General features: G+C 36.1%; 2 protein-coding genes across 3 annotated transcripts in view; both read right to left on the bottom strand.

Annotated features, from left to right (window-relative positions):
- Positions 1–639: 639 nt before the first annotated feature.
- Positions 640–9875, bottom strand: LOC115996700 (serine/threonine protein phosphatase 2A 55 kDa regulatory subunit B beta isoform-like). 2 transcript variants are annotated; one of them, XM_031236057.1, is made up of 14 exons: positions 9388–9875; positions 6202–6305; positions 6014–6112; positions 5660–5779; positions 5291–5500; positions 3402–3493; positions 3200–3318; positions 2518–2641; positions 2240–2363; positions 2061–2129; positions 1887–1978; positions 1655–1732; positions 1515–1582; positions 640–1402 (listed from the first exon to the last, which is right to left on the bottom strand). In XM_031236057.1, exons 1-14 carry the CDS (start codon positions 9506–9508, stop codon positions 1266–1268), a joined length of 1557 nt encoding a protein of 518 aa, XP_031091917.1. In that variant the 5' UTR covers positions 9509–9875; the 3' UTR covers positions 640–1265. The 2 variants fall into 2 exon arrangements, with proteins under 2 accessions (XP_031091917.1, XP_031091918.1); XM_031236058.1 differs by having other exon boundaries at positions 5294–5500.
- A 4604-nt stretch (positions 9876–14479) lies between these two features.
- Positions 14480–17204, bottom strand: part of LOC115997450 — a 6200-nt gene continuing 3475 nt past the window's right edge. Inside the window, exons 2-3 of the mRNA XM_031237006.1 lie at positions 14847–15644; positions 14480–14736 (exon numbers count right to left, since the gene is read on the bottom strand). Of these exons, the coding sequence (XP_031092866.1) occupies positions 14702–14736; positions 14847–15644 (833 nt within the window). The 3' untranslated portion in view covers positions 14480–14701. The remainder of the gene's footprint in view (positions 14737–14846; positions 15645–17204) is intronic.

Below are 17204 nucleotides of genomic sequence, written 5' to 3'. Positions count from 1 at the left end.
ACGTACCATGGAACACAGGAATGCAACTATGAAATTAGTCAATTAGGTCAAAATACTGAACTAAAAAGAAGTTTGACCAAAATGTTTGGTTTTAGGTGGCTATGGTCACTAGCCCCGTACAAATTCATCATCCATGTCAATGATGCCCATCCGTTCTCTCTTCATTGTCAACATTCTTCATGCCTTGATGCAACGATACGTATGTAATGGGGCATGGGGAGTAGGCCCAAAGGGTGCAGGAATGATTAATTGGTCGTTAAAGTGTGTGGGCCAAGGTGGGAGTCTGGGAGATGGCTAAATCTTGATTGGAGTGTGGGGTTTTAGGATTATTATCATTTTAATATAATTACAATTTCATTTGATTATCATTATATAAAAACAAATGTGAACTGTATTTTCATTTACGGAACTCAAATAAGATGTGACGGTAGCCGGTTCTTCACTTTACTTAAAGAAACAGTGCCGTTTTTAAACCATGATCCACAATATAACAACTGAGCAAGGCGCATGCCGTGGTCGATGGGGCTACTGCGGGAGGTCATCTTGTGACCTATTTGACCCTTCATAAAAAACCAAACATATCGCAAATGCTTCAACCACCCAGACAAGCTAACTATCATAAACAGAAATAGTGGTAAATTAGTAAATAGCTGTTTGTAAGTATTGCTCCAACATCCCAAGTAGCGAAAACTTTTTAGCAACATCTCTTTACTCATGTCTGATGATCATGTAAAATACAGGTAACCTAAAGGTCAGATCCCCTTTAAATTTTCTTTTATGCAGAATTTTTTTTAAAAAATAAAATAAAATTATAGAAAAGAAAAATACTTTTAACTGGTAATTTATAACAATGCCACACTAAAATTTATCCTACAAAAAGCTAAATCTATCCCAAAGAAGTCAACAACCCGACGCCTTGCAAAAGTTAGCAGCAGCAGCTCCTCCTGAGCAAGATGTACAACTCACATTCCTTCCTCACTTCCCCACACCACAATGACAACATAAATGCAACTTTCCCTTGAACAAGGGTGGAACAGAAATCGGGTGGGACGAGGAGGAACAATGCAAGGTTCTTTGTCATTGATTCTTCAGCCACTTCTGAACCTTGATGTTCAAACTTACAATTTATGGGGGGCCCCACATCAATGAAGCAGTCAGTTGGTAGAGCCTCTCAAGTTGCTGCCATAGACGATGATGGCCTTCTAATCAACCACAAAAAATGCTAATTCAGAATGAATGCATCCCTTCCTTCCTGTATCATCGGTTTATGCATAATACATGTACAAGCTGTTTGCAGCAGCACAAGCAATTGAATTTTCAGATGGGTGCCAAGCAAGATGGAGCAATTTTGTTGTGAAATCAAATGTATTTCCATTTGCATCTACACCTGGACTTTCTCCTCCTGTAATAAACGTAGCACCATACTTATGTCTCTTTATAAATAGAGGGGAACGGAAATGTTAGCTGCATCACTGTTCTAATTTCAAAATAAAATAACATATAAAATAGCAGACCTCTCCTAACAACACGAGTTATACTGCTAAGGGATCTGGCAGGCCTTGAAGGGGTCTGGGCTTGTCTCCTGAAGGAAAAACAAAAATTGTCACTCACACTGCAAACTGTTCGTGGTCAGATATAACTCAAATATACGTACCTCATAGGGTTTTTGCTTGCTTCCAGTGTAGTCGCTTCAGTGCTTCCCGCAGCACAGCCAAACACACGAAACAGATTGCTGAAAACAAAGCAATTAAGTTAGATATGCACCGAAACCAAGAAACAGAATGCACATAAGTCGCCCAACTAAACTGGGTTTAGGCATAGTTTTGACAAGGCTAAAGGAAAAGAAAAATAACTGGAGCAACAAATTGCACACATAATTTGGATACCTGTAGGACCCTGTAGCGACTCGCAGCCCATCACCGCTCAAGCAACATTCAAATTTATCAAAGATTGAATCATTCTCATATAAATCGCATAGCTGAAGGTCCATTGAGTTATGCCATTTAATCAGAGCAGTCACATGAAATAAGTTCAAACAATTTCAATGGATAAGTAATTACCTTTGGTCTTAAATATTCATGAACCTGGTATGTTGCAACTGGCCCAGAATCCATATTTATGTCCCATAACTGAGAAGTAAGATGGGTGTCAGACAATACATATCATAGAGCAAGTATACAACACCTAATCATAAAGACACAATACATAAATGAATCTCAAGAGTCGATAACTAAACAACCTTGAGAGTCATGTAATCACGACTGAGGATGTATCTTCCATCTCTTGCAAATTTAATATCAGAAATTGAAGCAATTATCTCAGTGAAGAAGGATCTTGAACCAGCTGGCTCTTGCTCCTCAAACCTGTTAGGCCATAGAGAAGTAATTTAGATGTAATCCAAACAGCAGGGTAGCACTCTATGTGCATGGCCTAACTTGAGCTAAATGATTAGACAAATCAATTTTCATAAGAAATAAGAATGCAACCACCAAATCCAAACAGTAGGGTAGTACTCACAATTTAGAATGTGAATCACACAATGCCGATTGTCGTAAATCAATGAGACGAATTGATCCTTTTGAACTACTATAAGCTAACGTGTTACAGTGGGTTGGGTGAAACTCTGCCGAAGTTATAACCTCTGCAATAACAAACAAATCTCTGATTAAGGTTTGTCATACATCATGACAGTAACAAGCTAGCAAATAAAAAACCTACAAGCTTATTGGGACCTGTAAACATTTTCTTGTAGTTTCTTAGGAAATTGTAACAATCCCAAAAGCTTTGCACAATTTGATTCCTAAACAGTATGCAAATGTGCAAACATAAATGTATGAAAAGTATCATTGGTTATGCAAAAAAGTAAGAAATAAATTAGTTTTTGGTCTATTTAATTCTCTCAAAATGGCATGATAAACACAGCAAAAACCTCTAGTAGAAGGCTCAGCACTAGAGCAACTCCTCCAATAAAAGAACATTTTAAGATATAAATGCGACATGATTTCAAAATGATAATTAACCAGAAAATTGCACAGACTACATTTTCATTGGCTATCATATTTTCAATAACAAAGGAACTCAACTAAACTAAGCCTTAATACGAATCTAGTTGGAATCATCATCAAATAAAATACAAGGGGTAACTAAAAATGTCATAAAACTAGGCAGGAAGCTCCAGTAACAAATATGAGATACTCACCTGTTAGATCTTCCATATTTGCTGGTTTCACATCAACAATATTGAAACTTTGGTTACTTATTTCCAAGTTCCAAAGGTTTATTCGCAGATCATCAGCTGATATAAATGTTTCGCCATCACTGGTATGGAAAGTGCAAGAGGAATTAGCTAAACTTTTCAGAGGCACAATACACGTAGGATCTGCGGGTACAGAAACACAAACCTGTTATTGGAGATGGAATTGATATGATAGTCATGAGCATGAGCATACACTCTTCTGCATCTCGCTACAAGGCTGGTCTCATTGCTTGTAACCTATGAATTATACTTATGAGCTTAAAACACAAATAGAAGAGAAATTTTGTAAAATAAAGATAAAAGCTCTGCAAGGGATATAATATTAAAAAAGAAAACCTATTAAAGAACATACATTTGGTAATGCCTGTATAAGCAAATGAAAGTACTAAAGCATAGCCAAAAAAAAACATATGTTTTACATCCATAGCAATAAACCATATACCAAATTGAAGGGAAGAATGTCGGGAGAACCTAGATACAGATCCACATACATAAGCACAAAGAAACATGGACATACATGTAGATATGTGTGTGTACACTGCACTTGTAACTAAATGTGAAACAGATATGTTTTTTTTTTTTTTGGAGAAGTGAAACAGATATGTTAAACTGAGTGATGATGTAGCTGGAATTTCCAAATTTACCAAAGCCTTGTTTTGTAAGGAAAAGCTGTTAAAATGGTGTTCACTTAAGTGTCAAACACTTAAATAATGGAGAATGTTTTGTACTTGTTTGCAAAGACTCACTTGCAGAGAAAAAAAAAATCAATCCAAAAAAATTGTAAAATCAGTCAAATAACCAAAATACCGTTATAGAAAAATACATTATTCCTCAATTAAGTTGAACTTTAAGAATGTGTAGATCCTTTGACAATAGAAATCTACAATTCTAAAAAATAATAATAATAAAGACCACAAAATTTTGAAAATATTTTAAAATTAGAAAACAATATATTTTTAATTTAAAATCAATTCTTTAAAGAGATCTTTTAAAAACAAAAACATTTAAGAAAAAAAAAAGAGTTGAGCTTTTTTCCTAATTCTCTTCATCTTTGCATGAAGAAGATGCAGAGCTGCTACATCTATAAGAAATCCAATAATTTGACTATATTCACTATAACACCATCAGATCCATTGGTCTGTGTCCTTCACTACAGCAGAAGAGTCCCCAAACTGCCAGCCATAGTGCCATACCCAACAGTGCAACAGTGCACCTTTGTGTGCAACGGCACCATTTTTGGCTTTGGATTGAATCAGAGTTAGCTTTGACGGCACTGGTACTCTAGCATCCAATAGAGAAATGCAAGTGCTGGTGCTCTTTGTGAAAAGAGATGTGATATTTGAAGTAAGATGTAAGAAACTAGGATTGAGAATATGTTATATTTATAAGGGTATTGTTGGAAATTTAGAAAGCTGGAAACACACATAACACATTGTACATAAATTTTGCTGCATAAAGAATTTTACACCTACCAGAGTAAAAATGAGTTTATTGGTTTACATGTGTTTCAACTAAGCAAACACCATAAACTGTAAAATGTTGTGTGAAATATTTTAGACTTTAATGCAAAATAACTAACCATAAAAGAGAATGATGAATTTCCAAGCAGATATGTTAGACTGCATGATGAACTTGAATTTCCAAATTTACCAAAAACGAATCAATTGAAAAGCTACTTCTTGCACATTGAATCTGATTTCAGTGAGCAATTAAATGCTTTTCAAGAGAAGATGAAACTACTATGCAGATAAGGCAGAGCAGTTATGCCTTGCAAGACCTTGTAATCACTTCTCGCTCACTCTATACTCTATGGTGGTGCTAATGCATATAACTATGCTTCGCTCACATTCTATCCAGCACAGTACTGCTGTGCACTGCTGTGCACTGCAGTGCAACTTCATAAATTTTCCCCTTCCATACCACCCAGCATGTAGAAGGTTGATGGATTTTTCAAAACTCAACAACCTATAATGATTCCAAAGTATCTCAGACATAACTGCACATGTAAATAAATAAGGTTAGGGTAAGTACAACTACCACAGGTATACGAAGCGCAGAGATGCCACTGGCAGGAAATGATGAGTCATTGCTCAAGCAATTGTAAGGTCTATCAGGATAGCCTCCATTTGTAAGATGAGGTTTTGGAGTCATAGAAACACTTGAGCTGGCAGCACTGCCATTTACAATGGATCTGGAAGGCTCAATATTCATTTCAGAAATTTTCTTGACTTTCTTTTCTAGCACCTGAAAAATGAGAACAGGGATCAGTAATTAATTAAAGACATATACCCTCCAACATATGAAAGCTACACAAGACTCATGGTGAAGCAAAGTTCAACATATCATCTCAGTGAATATACAGCTCCACAACCCAAGAGGAGCAAAAAGTAAAATTAGATTTACCTTCCAAAATTTTATTGTTTTATCATTAGTGGACAGAAGAAAGAGCGCACTATTAGCTGCCTGGCACCATCGAATCTTGTTAATTTTCTCCTCAATCTCCAAACTTTTGAGATAATCAAACTGAATAGAAACAATAAGAATGATTGGTTAATAATCAGCTTAATATTCCCTACAAACAGAACACAGAAGAGGATCATAAATGGCCCAATCCATGCCAACAGATGGCAGTGTCTTGGACTCTTGGCAGAGTAAATTGTAGCTAAGCAAGCATCAGGCAAATTAATCCATTTTTAATAGGTCTCTTGCACTTCCCTCCATTTGACTTTTATGAAAATTCACACTTCAACTGCATACCTCTGGTTCATGGCTTTGAAATTCTGTCTTGTACCGGAACTCTGGATGCCGACTAACTGGATAGTCCATCCGCTCCAATTCTCTTCGGCGTCCAGCATGCTAAAAGGATCATGTTGCAAAACAAAAAAGATAGCAGTGAACACCAATCTATTAAATAATTAGAATCATTTCAAACTCCAGGAAGCTACCTCTTTAGTATCAGTCCTTTCAAATAATACAACCCTACCCCCACGATCACCAGTAGCAAGATGGTCACCAGTTTTATCAAACTCGATTGCTGAGATGATATCAACTGCAAAATAAAATAAGAGCAAACAAATAAGAGGTTTTCAAATGAGTGTAGTTACACATGCAATAGGGATAACAAAAGACATAAAGCTATCTAGGGCAATCCAAAAATGTGGTAAAATCTTAGATCACACCAGCCTTGTTGCTAAAGTACATCACATGCATCTTCAGTTGAAATGGTTCCAGTAAATTTAGTCGTCATAAATAGTTGCATAGCAAACAATCTCAAACCATCTAGGGAAATCCAATAAATTGTATCAATAGTATCAGTTGTATAATTGTATTGTTAAAGTACATCATATGCATTTTGAAGTCAATTCAATCTGTAAAATAAATTGCCTACTAAATTAAGCTCATTTACATATCTTAATGATACCAGATCATTCTTAAGCTATTAAGCCAATTCTTTGTATATATTATATTTGCATTTGCTATAACTTCTTATTACTCATCATTGCGTTATAAGTCATGCATGTGCTTTAGAGAATGATCATGCGCTAGTCATGCGTTTCACTGAGGGTATTATCATCTTTTGTCACATTAGGGTAACACTAAGTTCAGGGTCCCTTGTATAAGTAGTTCTATTTGCGATTTTCCAGAGCATATTTAATATTATATCTCTGTTACGGACATTATTGATCCATCTCCATTTCCTTCCCTAGAAGCCTTATCTCTTCAATTATATTGCAATTCTCTTCTTTATGTTGCCATATTGCTAATTAATAAAGTAATTTTCTCCCTTAAAACCCACACCATCTTTAAATAGCCCTACATCAGTTGGTTTTTCGCACAAGGCTGAACTGCAGCACCACTTGAATAAAAGCCACGCAGCATATTCTTTACAACGTGTCACAGATTGGGATGAAGTGTGGACCAATGCTAGCAAAACTAGGTACAGCTCAGAAATCTATCTTTTACAAGCAATGACTATGGGCAAATGAATCAATAGAGAGAAACCAACTAATCAGTTTCTCAGTACATTACAAATGATGAGTACAAACCAACTATTCCATCATTCAGAAAATAATAATAATAATAATAATAATAATAATAATAATAATAATAATAATAATAATAATAACAATAACAACAATAATAATCTCTTGGTTCTGTTTCCTTTAATATCATTTTCAAAACATGCCACTTTGACCGCAGTGGGGAGTATGTTCGTATTTAGTATTTACAAGGCAAGAGTTTCACAACTCAACTCTGAGAATGAACATATTCAAATTAGTCAACACATGGAACTTCAAATACAAAAATAAAAGGCAAGAAATTTTGAAAACAGGAAAATAGAAAATGCAAATAAGTTTTAAGTAAGATAATGAAACTTAACTTAACTTCCAAAGTTTCCACTTTAGCAAAAGTTGGAAATTGTAAAATAAAAATGATATTATCCAAATTTCCTCTGGTAAACAGAACAGTTTTCTGTTTTCATTCCAAAACAGAAAATAGAAGTGAACCATCACCAATCACTCACTCACCACTTCTATCCAACCCAATTAACCATGGAATCCAACCATCATCATTGCCACTGACACCTGCCACCACCCAGGCACCAATAACCATGACACCGCCATTGTCTCCTCCACCCAACTCTACCAATTACCACTATCACCACCTTCAATTTAATTATCTAATTACTGACATAAAGAAAATGCATATATCAGACACTCAAAACAAACTCAAGCATTCATTGGTAATATTGAAAGGTAAAACATAAGTTACTTGTACACATGCATCTAACTAATCAAAGAATTAAAGCATCCATTACTCTGTATAGATAGAATATAACTTGTTAATGCACCATGTGGGTTCTTCACGAAACACTAGCCAGCTTTTAAAACAGAACAGGGACTACAAAAGTTCCCAAAGTAATAAATTTTTGTAGCATCCATAAGTACTCGGGTCATAATTATGATTATAGTTTCTGACCCTAACATCACGGCAGAGCATGCATTCATATTTCGAGAACGTTCCCTTTACCATGATATAAACCCATCAATAAGACCTCAAAAATAACTTGTCAAACTTACTAATGCTGTTCTATCCATTTAGACGTCCCACCATGAATCACAAGAAAACATCTATATCCTCTCATTTATTACATACGATGGACCTAGTAAGGAACAAGACATGAGAAATGAATCCAATTTCACGTGCAGTGTAACATAAATATTCTACTGCCACTCAACAAATTCAATAACTTTTAAGAAGAATTAGATTTCAGCAGAATAACATGATAAGATATTAAGCTGCAAGCACAATTTTCCTTTTAAGAATGTACTCAGCTAGTCAGCTACATGTGAGTCCGATAGTCAAAACATTCAAATAAATCTACCTATACAGTCAGATCACATTTAAAACAACATTGGCCATGAGGATGCTTTTCCCACAATTTGAGCACAAAACGATGTGCACCTTAGCCTGGTTGGTTATTCATCATTTCAGACAAAAATGGGGGAAGCTGTAATTACTAAATTGTTTCCCAACATGTCTCAAAACCAAATGTAGTTAAAGCTAATTACACCAATGCAAAAGAATATCCACACACAGGTGTTCTGAATCAACAACCACCACCACCACTTACAGCCCACGACTTAATCTATTATAAATCAATGCGCAACTATAGACAGTTCAACATGTGCAAGAAGTCAAGTGATAAACAACTCACTTTAATATAGAAGTCAGTAGACACCACCAATTGGAAATTGGTGCCTGCAATTTAAGGTTAAAAAAATCCCATATCTGTGTTGCTCCAACAACAAGACCTATTACAATCACTCTATTCAAGCATATCAAAGACAATCATAGATCTGAACAAGAAGTCCAAAAATCTAAAATGTCAAAACCGAACTAACAGTGAGCTCAATGGAGCTTAAACAGTTCATGTCTCCTTCATGCTAATCAAAATCCACATGTAAAAGGTTCTAACTTGGCATTTAATCAACTAAGCTTGTCGCGATTAACGAGCAGAAAACAGATCAAAAAGCGAAACGTAAACCCTAAAGGATCAGTGACACAAACAGACGACGGATCCGAAGGCAGCAGAGCAGAGAAAATGAGAGCTGAAGAAAAGGTTTTACCTTCCTGAACTTCTTCTCCGGCCGCACGCTCACCAAATACCTGAGAGAATTTCCAGTCAAGATGCTGTGGCGGGCCCGCGACGTTTCCTCCGCCCCCGCCACCATCACCACCGCTGAACATCTTTTTTCTGCTCCCTCAGAATCACCAGCGGAGCAAAGCACCAACGCGAAATCGAAATCGGAGGGGAAAAAACTCGAATCGGACAAAGAATGCGAAACTAATCACACGCAGCTCTCACTTCATCGGGGAACAAAAACGATCGGCCTTGTAGCTGTAACCTTGGTGAAAAATAATGTCGGATTCAGATTCAGCCATTACAAGTGCAAACATCAACAACGCCACATGGCCTTCAACGCAGATTGCGATTTTCTCTTCCTTTTTCACTCTCTCTCTAGAGTCGAGTCGAAGATGGGGGCGAGGAGAAAATTGGAATTTCGGAGTGGCGAAGCAATTAGCAAACCGCAGCGTTCTCCTTCCGTCTAAGCTCTCTGTCAATTATTTCTCTTTTTCATATTTTCGGGTTTCTCTAAACTCACCGTCTGTGTCATTTGCTAGAGTCGAATCGCACGTCATGCTGGTGATGAGATGAGAGGGCGGTCGCGTCTGATTGGTTGGTGATGCCAAAACCGTGACAATCCGTGAAGAATGGTTTAGTGAATATTTTATTCAAGCCCGGGCTTTGTTGGAGAAGACACAAAGGTCAGCTTGTCCGAAATTACGTTTGTGTCCTTTATCTTTTTAATTTTATTTATAAAAATTATTGACTAAACTTGCTTAAACCTGTTAGCTTTAGTTTGGTTCGTTTGTTTAGGATAGTCTATCTTCTCCCTCTCTTTAATATTAGTATATTATCCCGGTTCCACATAGCATTTGAAATGATTAAATTATGGTGATTTAATGAAGCACAAAAGATCGTTTTCAAAAAATGAAGCACAAAATATTTGTTTACTTTGAGCATAACCCTTACACTGCCGCTGTCAAGTTCAAATATTGATCTACTCTATCAAATACTGCTTATTGAATCAGTAAACTAAACCCATGTGGGCAACATAGTGAATACTGAATATGCATGTTGTTGTTGGCTACAAATATTTTTTATCTACATTAAGCGTGTGTTTGGTTAATAGGTTTAGACATAAAGTATGGGTATCAGAGTGCTTGTTATGTTGGTTGATAGGTTTTTAGAATACTAATATGCATTTGAAATACCCATTAATTGAAAAACTCATACCCTAATGAAATAAGGGTTTCATTTTCCGTCCTCCTTTCTTCCCCAACTATTAATAATCATTCTCATTCCACCCTATTACCAAACATACAAAATACTTTCACCAAAACTCATTATCCTTACCAAGTATTTGATACCCATACTGGTTCCGATTCCCATGTTCGAACCAAACACACCCTAAAAAATGAGAAGTTAGGTATTAAACTTATGAACTTATAATCTAAACCCATATAAGAAATTGATTTCTTAAAAAAAAAAGAAATAGAAGAAAATTGTTTCATATATCTGTATTCAGTTTTATACTTTTATGTGTACATTATGTAAGATTAAAACTGAATAATATAGGATCTAACCTCCAGCCATAGTTGGTGTTTGTTGTTGCCTGAATGAACTGTGCTGAGTGCTGCCTTTGCTTGAGTGAACTGTATTTTTCCCTCACTTTTACTCTATACTCTCTGGATGGTGTATGAGACTGAATGTTTGAGCAGTGAGAGGTTGAGGTCCTTAAATAGCTGCAGACCATCAATGCAGCAGAAATCCCAAATGTCTTCCTACAGTTGTTTGTACCACAAATGGTTTGTCTCCCAAATGAAAATGACAGGTTTGGACTTTTATTGGACAAAACCTTTCATCTCCTTATTAGACAAAACCTTTCATTCTCCCACTTGGTGCAAACATTAAACTTAAAGAATAGAATAACACCAACCATAATGATATGTTTTCATTAGTGCGAGTAATATCCATTATGATCAAATGCAAACTGCTTTCAAGTACTTAATTAGGAAACAAGAAAAACTTAATGAAAATAAACCATATGTTTATTTCAAATCCAACCTAAATATTTTCTCAATGAATTTAAAGTGTACACAAAAATGAGAAAATTTCTGAATGCAAAAGAATTTCATTAAAACTGAATGTATACAAATTACAAATTGGGCGAAAGTCCCATCTTTTCAACAAGATCCTTGAATTTAAATGGAGGCATGCCTTTAGTCAAGGGATCTGCTATCATCAACTCAGTACTAATGTGCTCAATGACCACAATTTCTCTTTTAACACGCTCCCTAATAGCTAAGAACTTGATGTCGATGTGTTTGCTTCGACTCCCACTTTTGTCGTTCTTAGTTAGGAAGACTGCAGCTGAGTTGTCACAATAGATTTTTAACGGCTTAGATATAGAATCCATAATTCTAAGCCCAGAGATGAAATTCTTAAGCCACACACCTTGCGAAGTAGCTTCGAAACAAGAAACGAACTCGGCTTCCATAGTAGAAGTAGTTATTAAAGATTGTTTAACACTTCTCCATGAGATAGCCCCACCAGCCATGATAAACACGTACCCAGAAGTCGATTTTCGAGAATCAACACAGCCAGCAAAGTCCGCATCAGAATATCCAATAACATCCAAGTTATCTGTCTGCCTAAATCCAAGCTTGTAATCTTTAGTACCTTTGAGGTACCTTAAAACTCTTTTTACAGCTCTCCAGTGGTCCATACCTGGATTATGCAAATATCGTCCTAGCATTCCAACAGCAAAAGCAATGTCTGGTCTCGTACATACTTGAATGTATCCAAGGCACCCAACTGCTTCAGCATATGGAATAGTCTCCATGGATTCTTTCTCCAGGTCACTCTTAGGGCATTGATCCATATTGAATTTATCTCCTTTTGCTATTGGAGCAACATTTGGTGAACAATTTTTCATCTGAAATCTTTCTAAAACTTTGTTTATATAGGTTTCTTGCGATAGACCCAGTATGCCCCGGGATCTATCCCTATGAATCTTTATGCCAATGACATAAGATGCATTACCCATGTCCTTCATATCAAAGTTCTTAGAAAGGAATTGTTTCACGTCACGAAGCATCCCCATATCATTAGCGGCAAGCAAGATATCATCCACGTATAAAACTAGAAAACAAATTTTGCTTCCACTCACCTTATGGTATATACAATGATCAGAGGGATTCTCAACAAAACCAAATGAAGAAATAACCCCATCGAACTTAATGTACCATTGGCGGGAGGCTTGTTTTAAGCCATATATGGATTTCTTAAGCTTGCATACTAAATTTTCACCATCTTTAGAAGAGAATCCTTCAGGTTGTTTCATGTAAACTTCCTCTTCTAGATCACCATTAAGAAAGGCAGTTTTCACATCCATTTGTTGCAATTCAAGATTAAAATGTGCAACTAAAGCCAAGATAATTCGAAGAGAATCTTTCTTTGATACAGGAGAAAAAGTCTCCTTGTAATCGATTCCTTCTTTTTGAGTAAATCCCTTAGCAACGAGTCTGGCCTTGTATCTTTCAATGTTACCTAATGAATCTCTTTTGGTTTTAAAAACCCATTTACAAGAAATGGCCTTGGCCCCATTAGGTAACTCAACAAGGTCCCAAACTCCATTACTCTTCATGGAATTCATTTCTTCTTTCATGGCTTCTATCCACAAATCAGACTGTTCACAGTTTGTGGCTTGTGAAAACGTTTCAGGATCATTTTCAGCTCCAATGTCAGATTCTTGTAGATACGATTCATAATAACTAGGTAATGCTGAACGTCTTATCCGAGTAGACCGTCTTAATGTTGAACCACCGATACCTTGAGAAGGTTGCGGGGCAACTACCTCTTCAGGAACTAAGGGTAGTTCTTGAATTGGTTCAGTCTGTATCGGTTCAGGAACTTGCTGTAAATCCTGAAATTGTTGAGTTTCAGCAACTTGTGGAATGTCAATGGTGGGTTGTATAACCGCTGGTGTTAATGAAGGAACACTGCGTATAAGTACAACTCCATTAGATGACGTAGAAGGGTGAGAGTCGATATGATCAAAAGTAGGAACTAAGTTCTTAAATCGATCTCTCCCACTAATCAAGTCATCTTCAAGAAACTTAGCATTCCTTGATTCCACTATCCTAGTAGTATGTGATGGACAATAAAACCTATAACCCTTAGAAGATTGTGCATATCCAATAAAGAAAGCACTAATTGTCCTCGGGTCAAGTTTCTTTTCTTGTGGATTGTATATTCTCACCTCAGACGGACATCCCCAAATACGCATATGATGCAAACTCGGTTTCCAACCTTTGAATAGCTCAAAAGGTGTCTTAGGGACAGCCTTGGAAGGAACACGGTTTAATATATACGTTGCCGTCTTAAGTGCTTCAGTCCACAGTGATTTTGGAAGTGTGGAGTTTATCAGCATACTCCGCACCATATCCAAAAGAGTCCGATTTCTTCTTTCAGCAACACCGTTTTGATCCGGAGATCCAGGCATGGTGTATTGGGCAACAATCCCATGTTCTTGAAGAAATTTAGCAAACGGACCTGGTGCTTGTCCATTTTCAGTGTATCTACCATAATATTCACCACCTCTATCTGATCTAACTATTTGTATTTGCCTCTTGCATTGGTTTTCAACTTCAGCTTTAAATAATTTAAAGGCATCCAATGCTTCATGCTTATTATGAAGTAAATACACATAGGTAAATCTTGAGAAGTCATCAATGAAGGTGATGAAATATTTCTGACCATGCATGTCCATATCAAGACAACATATGTCAGTATGAATAATTTCCAACAATGTTGAACTTCTATTGGCACCTTTCTTTGACTTGTTTGTCTGCTTACCCTTAATGCAGTCAATGCAAGTCTCAAAATCAGTATAGTCTAGAGTAGAAAGTACTCCATCCTTTACTAATCTTTTAATACGCTCAAGGGAGATATGACCTAATCTCCGATGCCATAACATTGAGGAATTTTCGTTAATACTGCATCGTTTAGTGCCGTTTTGAACATGTAAAGAATTATAAATTGAAACATTTTTTAAGTTAAGATGATAAAGACCATCAGATAATGTACCAGTGCCAATACAAGTAGAATTCTGAAATAACTTGAAATACTTGGCATTAAATTCAAATTTAAATCCAAAGGGTACAAGTCTAGAAACTGAAATTAAGTTCCTAGAGAAACTAGGAACATAAAATGTCTTATCTAGCGTCAAAACGAAACCATTATTCAAAATTAAAGTACAAACTCCGACAGCTTCTACAGGTGACGCAATCTTGTTTCCAGAGAAGATGCTACACTCAGTTCCCGTTGGCTGTCTCAGATTTGTCATAGCCTGCAAGGAGTTTGCAATGTGGATTGTTGAACCAGAGTCAATCCACCAAGAATTAGTATTAACTTCTGACATATTGGATTCAAAACATACAAAAGAAGAGGAAACATTACCTTTTTGGGACATCCACTTCTTGAATTTGATACAGTCCTTCTTCATGTGTCCCTTCTTTTTACAAAAGAAACACTTCTGTATCTTCTTAATGTCAACTTTTGGGGGCAGTTTGCCCTTAGCTGCTACGGTGGATCCCTTGGACTTTCCAGATTTTCTTTTATACTTTGTTGTGGCCATTAGAGCGTTTTCCCCAATCTCAGTCATAAGCCTTTGTTCTTCTTGCGCACACATGGTTATCAACTCATTGATAGACCAATCTACTTTATGTGTGTTGTAAGAAATCTTAAAGGGGCTATATTCTTGAGGAAGGGTATTAAGTGCAAAATGCACCACAAAAGTATCTGGTAAAATGATTTCCAGCTTCTTTAGTTGAGCTGCAATATCCCTTACTTGCATGATGTGTTTACGCGTGCCCTTAACAGTGGTAAGACGAAGGTTGATAAATCGCATTATTAGAGTACTTGCCGATGATTTCTTTGAGTCAACAAATTGATCATCAATGGCCTTGAGCAGAGGCTTGGTTTTCTGAATTTCCTCAATGGAACCACGAATTTCTCTCGAAATTTTTGACTTAATGAGGTGCACACATAACCGATTGGATCTCTCCCATCGTGCACGAAGCTGCTTGGCTTCGTCAGTGCTTTCTGCAGTAACCTCGGAGGGTTCCTCATTCAGAACAGCGTAATCTAACTCTAATAATCCCAAATGTAGGAGAATAGCATCTTTCCACTCTTTGTGATTATCGTCGTTAAGCAAAGGAACATCAATAGTTATGGTTTGAGTGACGGGTAGAGTTGCTGTAAAGAGTAACAATGAATGCTTGGTTAGATTTTTTTTTTTTTTTTTGAGGCAAAAATATAGAGAGAGAGACTGAAGTGCATATTGTTACCAATGTAAGTTATGCAAAAGATAGACTCGTATGCCATAAAAATTGCCTGTGGGCTAAATTTTTACGCACAATGAATCTATCAAGACTGAATGGTGGAAATAGAATGAGTACGATTTTTATTTGATTTACCACCCTTAATGACAAAACTACCAAACTATATGCCGATACATAATCCCTGTGGGTAAATTATGATCATAGTTTCGTATTTCATCCTAATTAACACTACAAATACAACAAAATTGCCTGTGGGCGAAATTTTATCATATTACGCAGAGTTAACCACAATATTCTTGCCTTAACTTTATGTGAGTAAAACTTAAGATGTAATTTTGGTAAATTGAAGATGCTGTGGCTACTCTTTAATCGACCAAAATTAAATATTATCACATTGGCAAGAAAATCCTAACAAACAAATTGAACCAAATCATGATAGACAATCCTTAGGTATACTCCCAGGAAAGTTGGTAGGTGCTAAGGCTCCTTTAAAAACCAACTCCTTAGACAGAGTAGCGTCGCAAGGGGACTAGTAGCAATATGGCTGAAGGCACTATGACAGTTTCAGCCAGCAAGGCGTTTTAAGCCAGGGCCATATAACTAGTATTCCTCCCCAAGAAACTTCCCTAATTCATGTGTTTTCATATTTGAAGTAAAATCGTTTGAGAGATCTATAAGATTGTGAGTTCACCTATGGATAAGGCTTTTAAAAGGGTGAACTATCTTTGGTTCTTTAATGTGCCCTTAAATAGACACAACTGAAGAGTAATAATATGCTTAATCTATCCTTAAAGGCTCTAAATTCACCTAAAAGGCACTATATCATGCATAATAAACATTTAATTCAGACCTAAAAGGCTCTAAATTCATCCTAATTAACATGCTTTTCTAAAGGCATAATTATAACAGTCAAGCAATTATTGCAAATAGAGATACATAGCATGCTCAGATTATGCATATTATTAACTCATACTTCATAATTAAATTGCAATACTTAAAGGCAATTTAATATAATCCTCAATATTAAATTAAAATTCAAATCTCAAATGTAAACTTAATATTTGTTCAAAATTGAATATAATTTAATAGTAAATCAATGAGGAATTAAATTGAACAATTAAACATAGAAGAAGCCCAAATATGATGTAGGAAAACACTATAGCAAGCCCATATATAATTATAGTGAGCCCAAAAGTTAAAGCATGTCCAAATGACTTAAACAATCTAAATGGGCCCAATTATAATTTTTTTTTTTTTATGTATAATGGGTTTGGCCGAATTGGGCCAAACCCAAACCAATATAATTTCCCTTCATCATTGTTCTTCTATTTCAATTAACCATAACCCAAGTATGTCAAATCCAGCCCAACAAATATAATCCAACATATTTCTCCTTAAATAATTAAAACCTAGCAGCCAGCTAACCATATGCCTAATCTCCGCAGTCAACAATAATTGAAGAGAAAAAAAAAGA

Source organism: Ipomoea triloba, chromosome 11 (assembly GCF_003576645.1).
Source record: "Ipomoea triloba cultivar NCNSP0323 chromosome 11, ASM357664v1".
Lineage (NCBI taxonomy): Eukaryota > Viridiplantae > Streptophyta > Magnoliopsida > Solanales > Convolvulaceae > Ipomoea > Ipomoea triloba.
The sequence above is the reverse complement of the archived record's forward strand: the minus strand, read 5'-3'. Positions and strand labels throughout refer to the sequence as shown.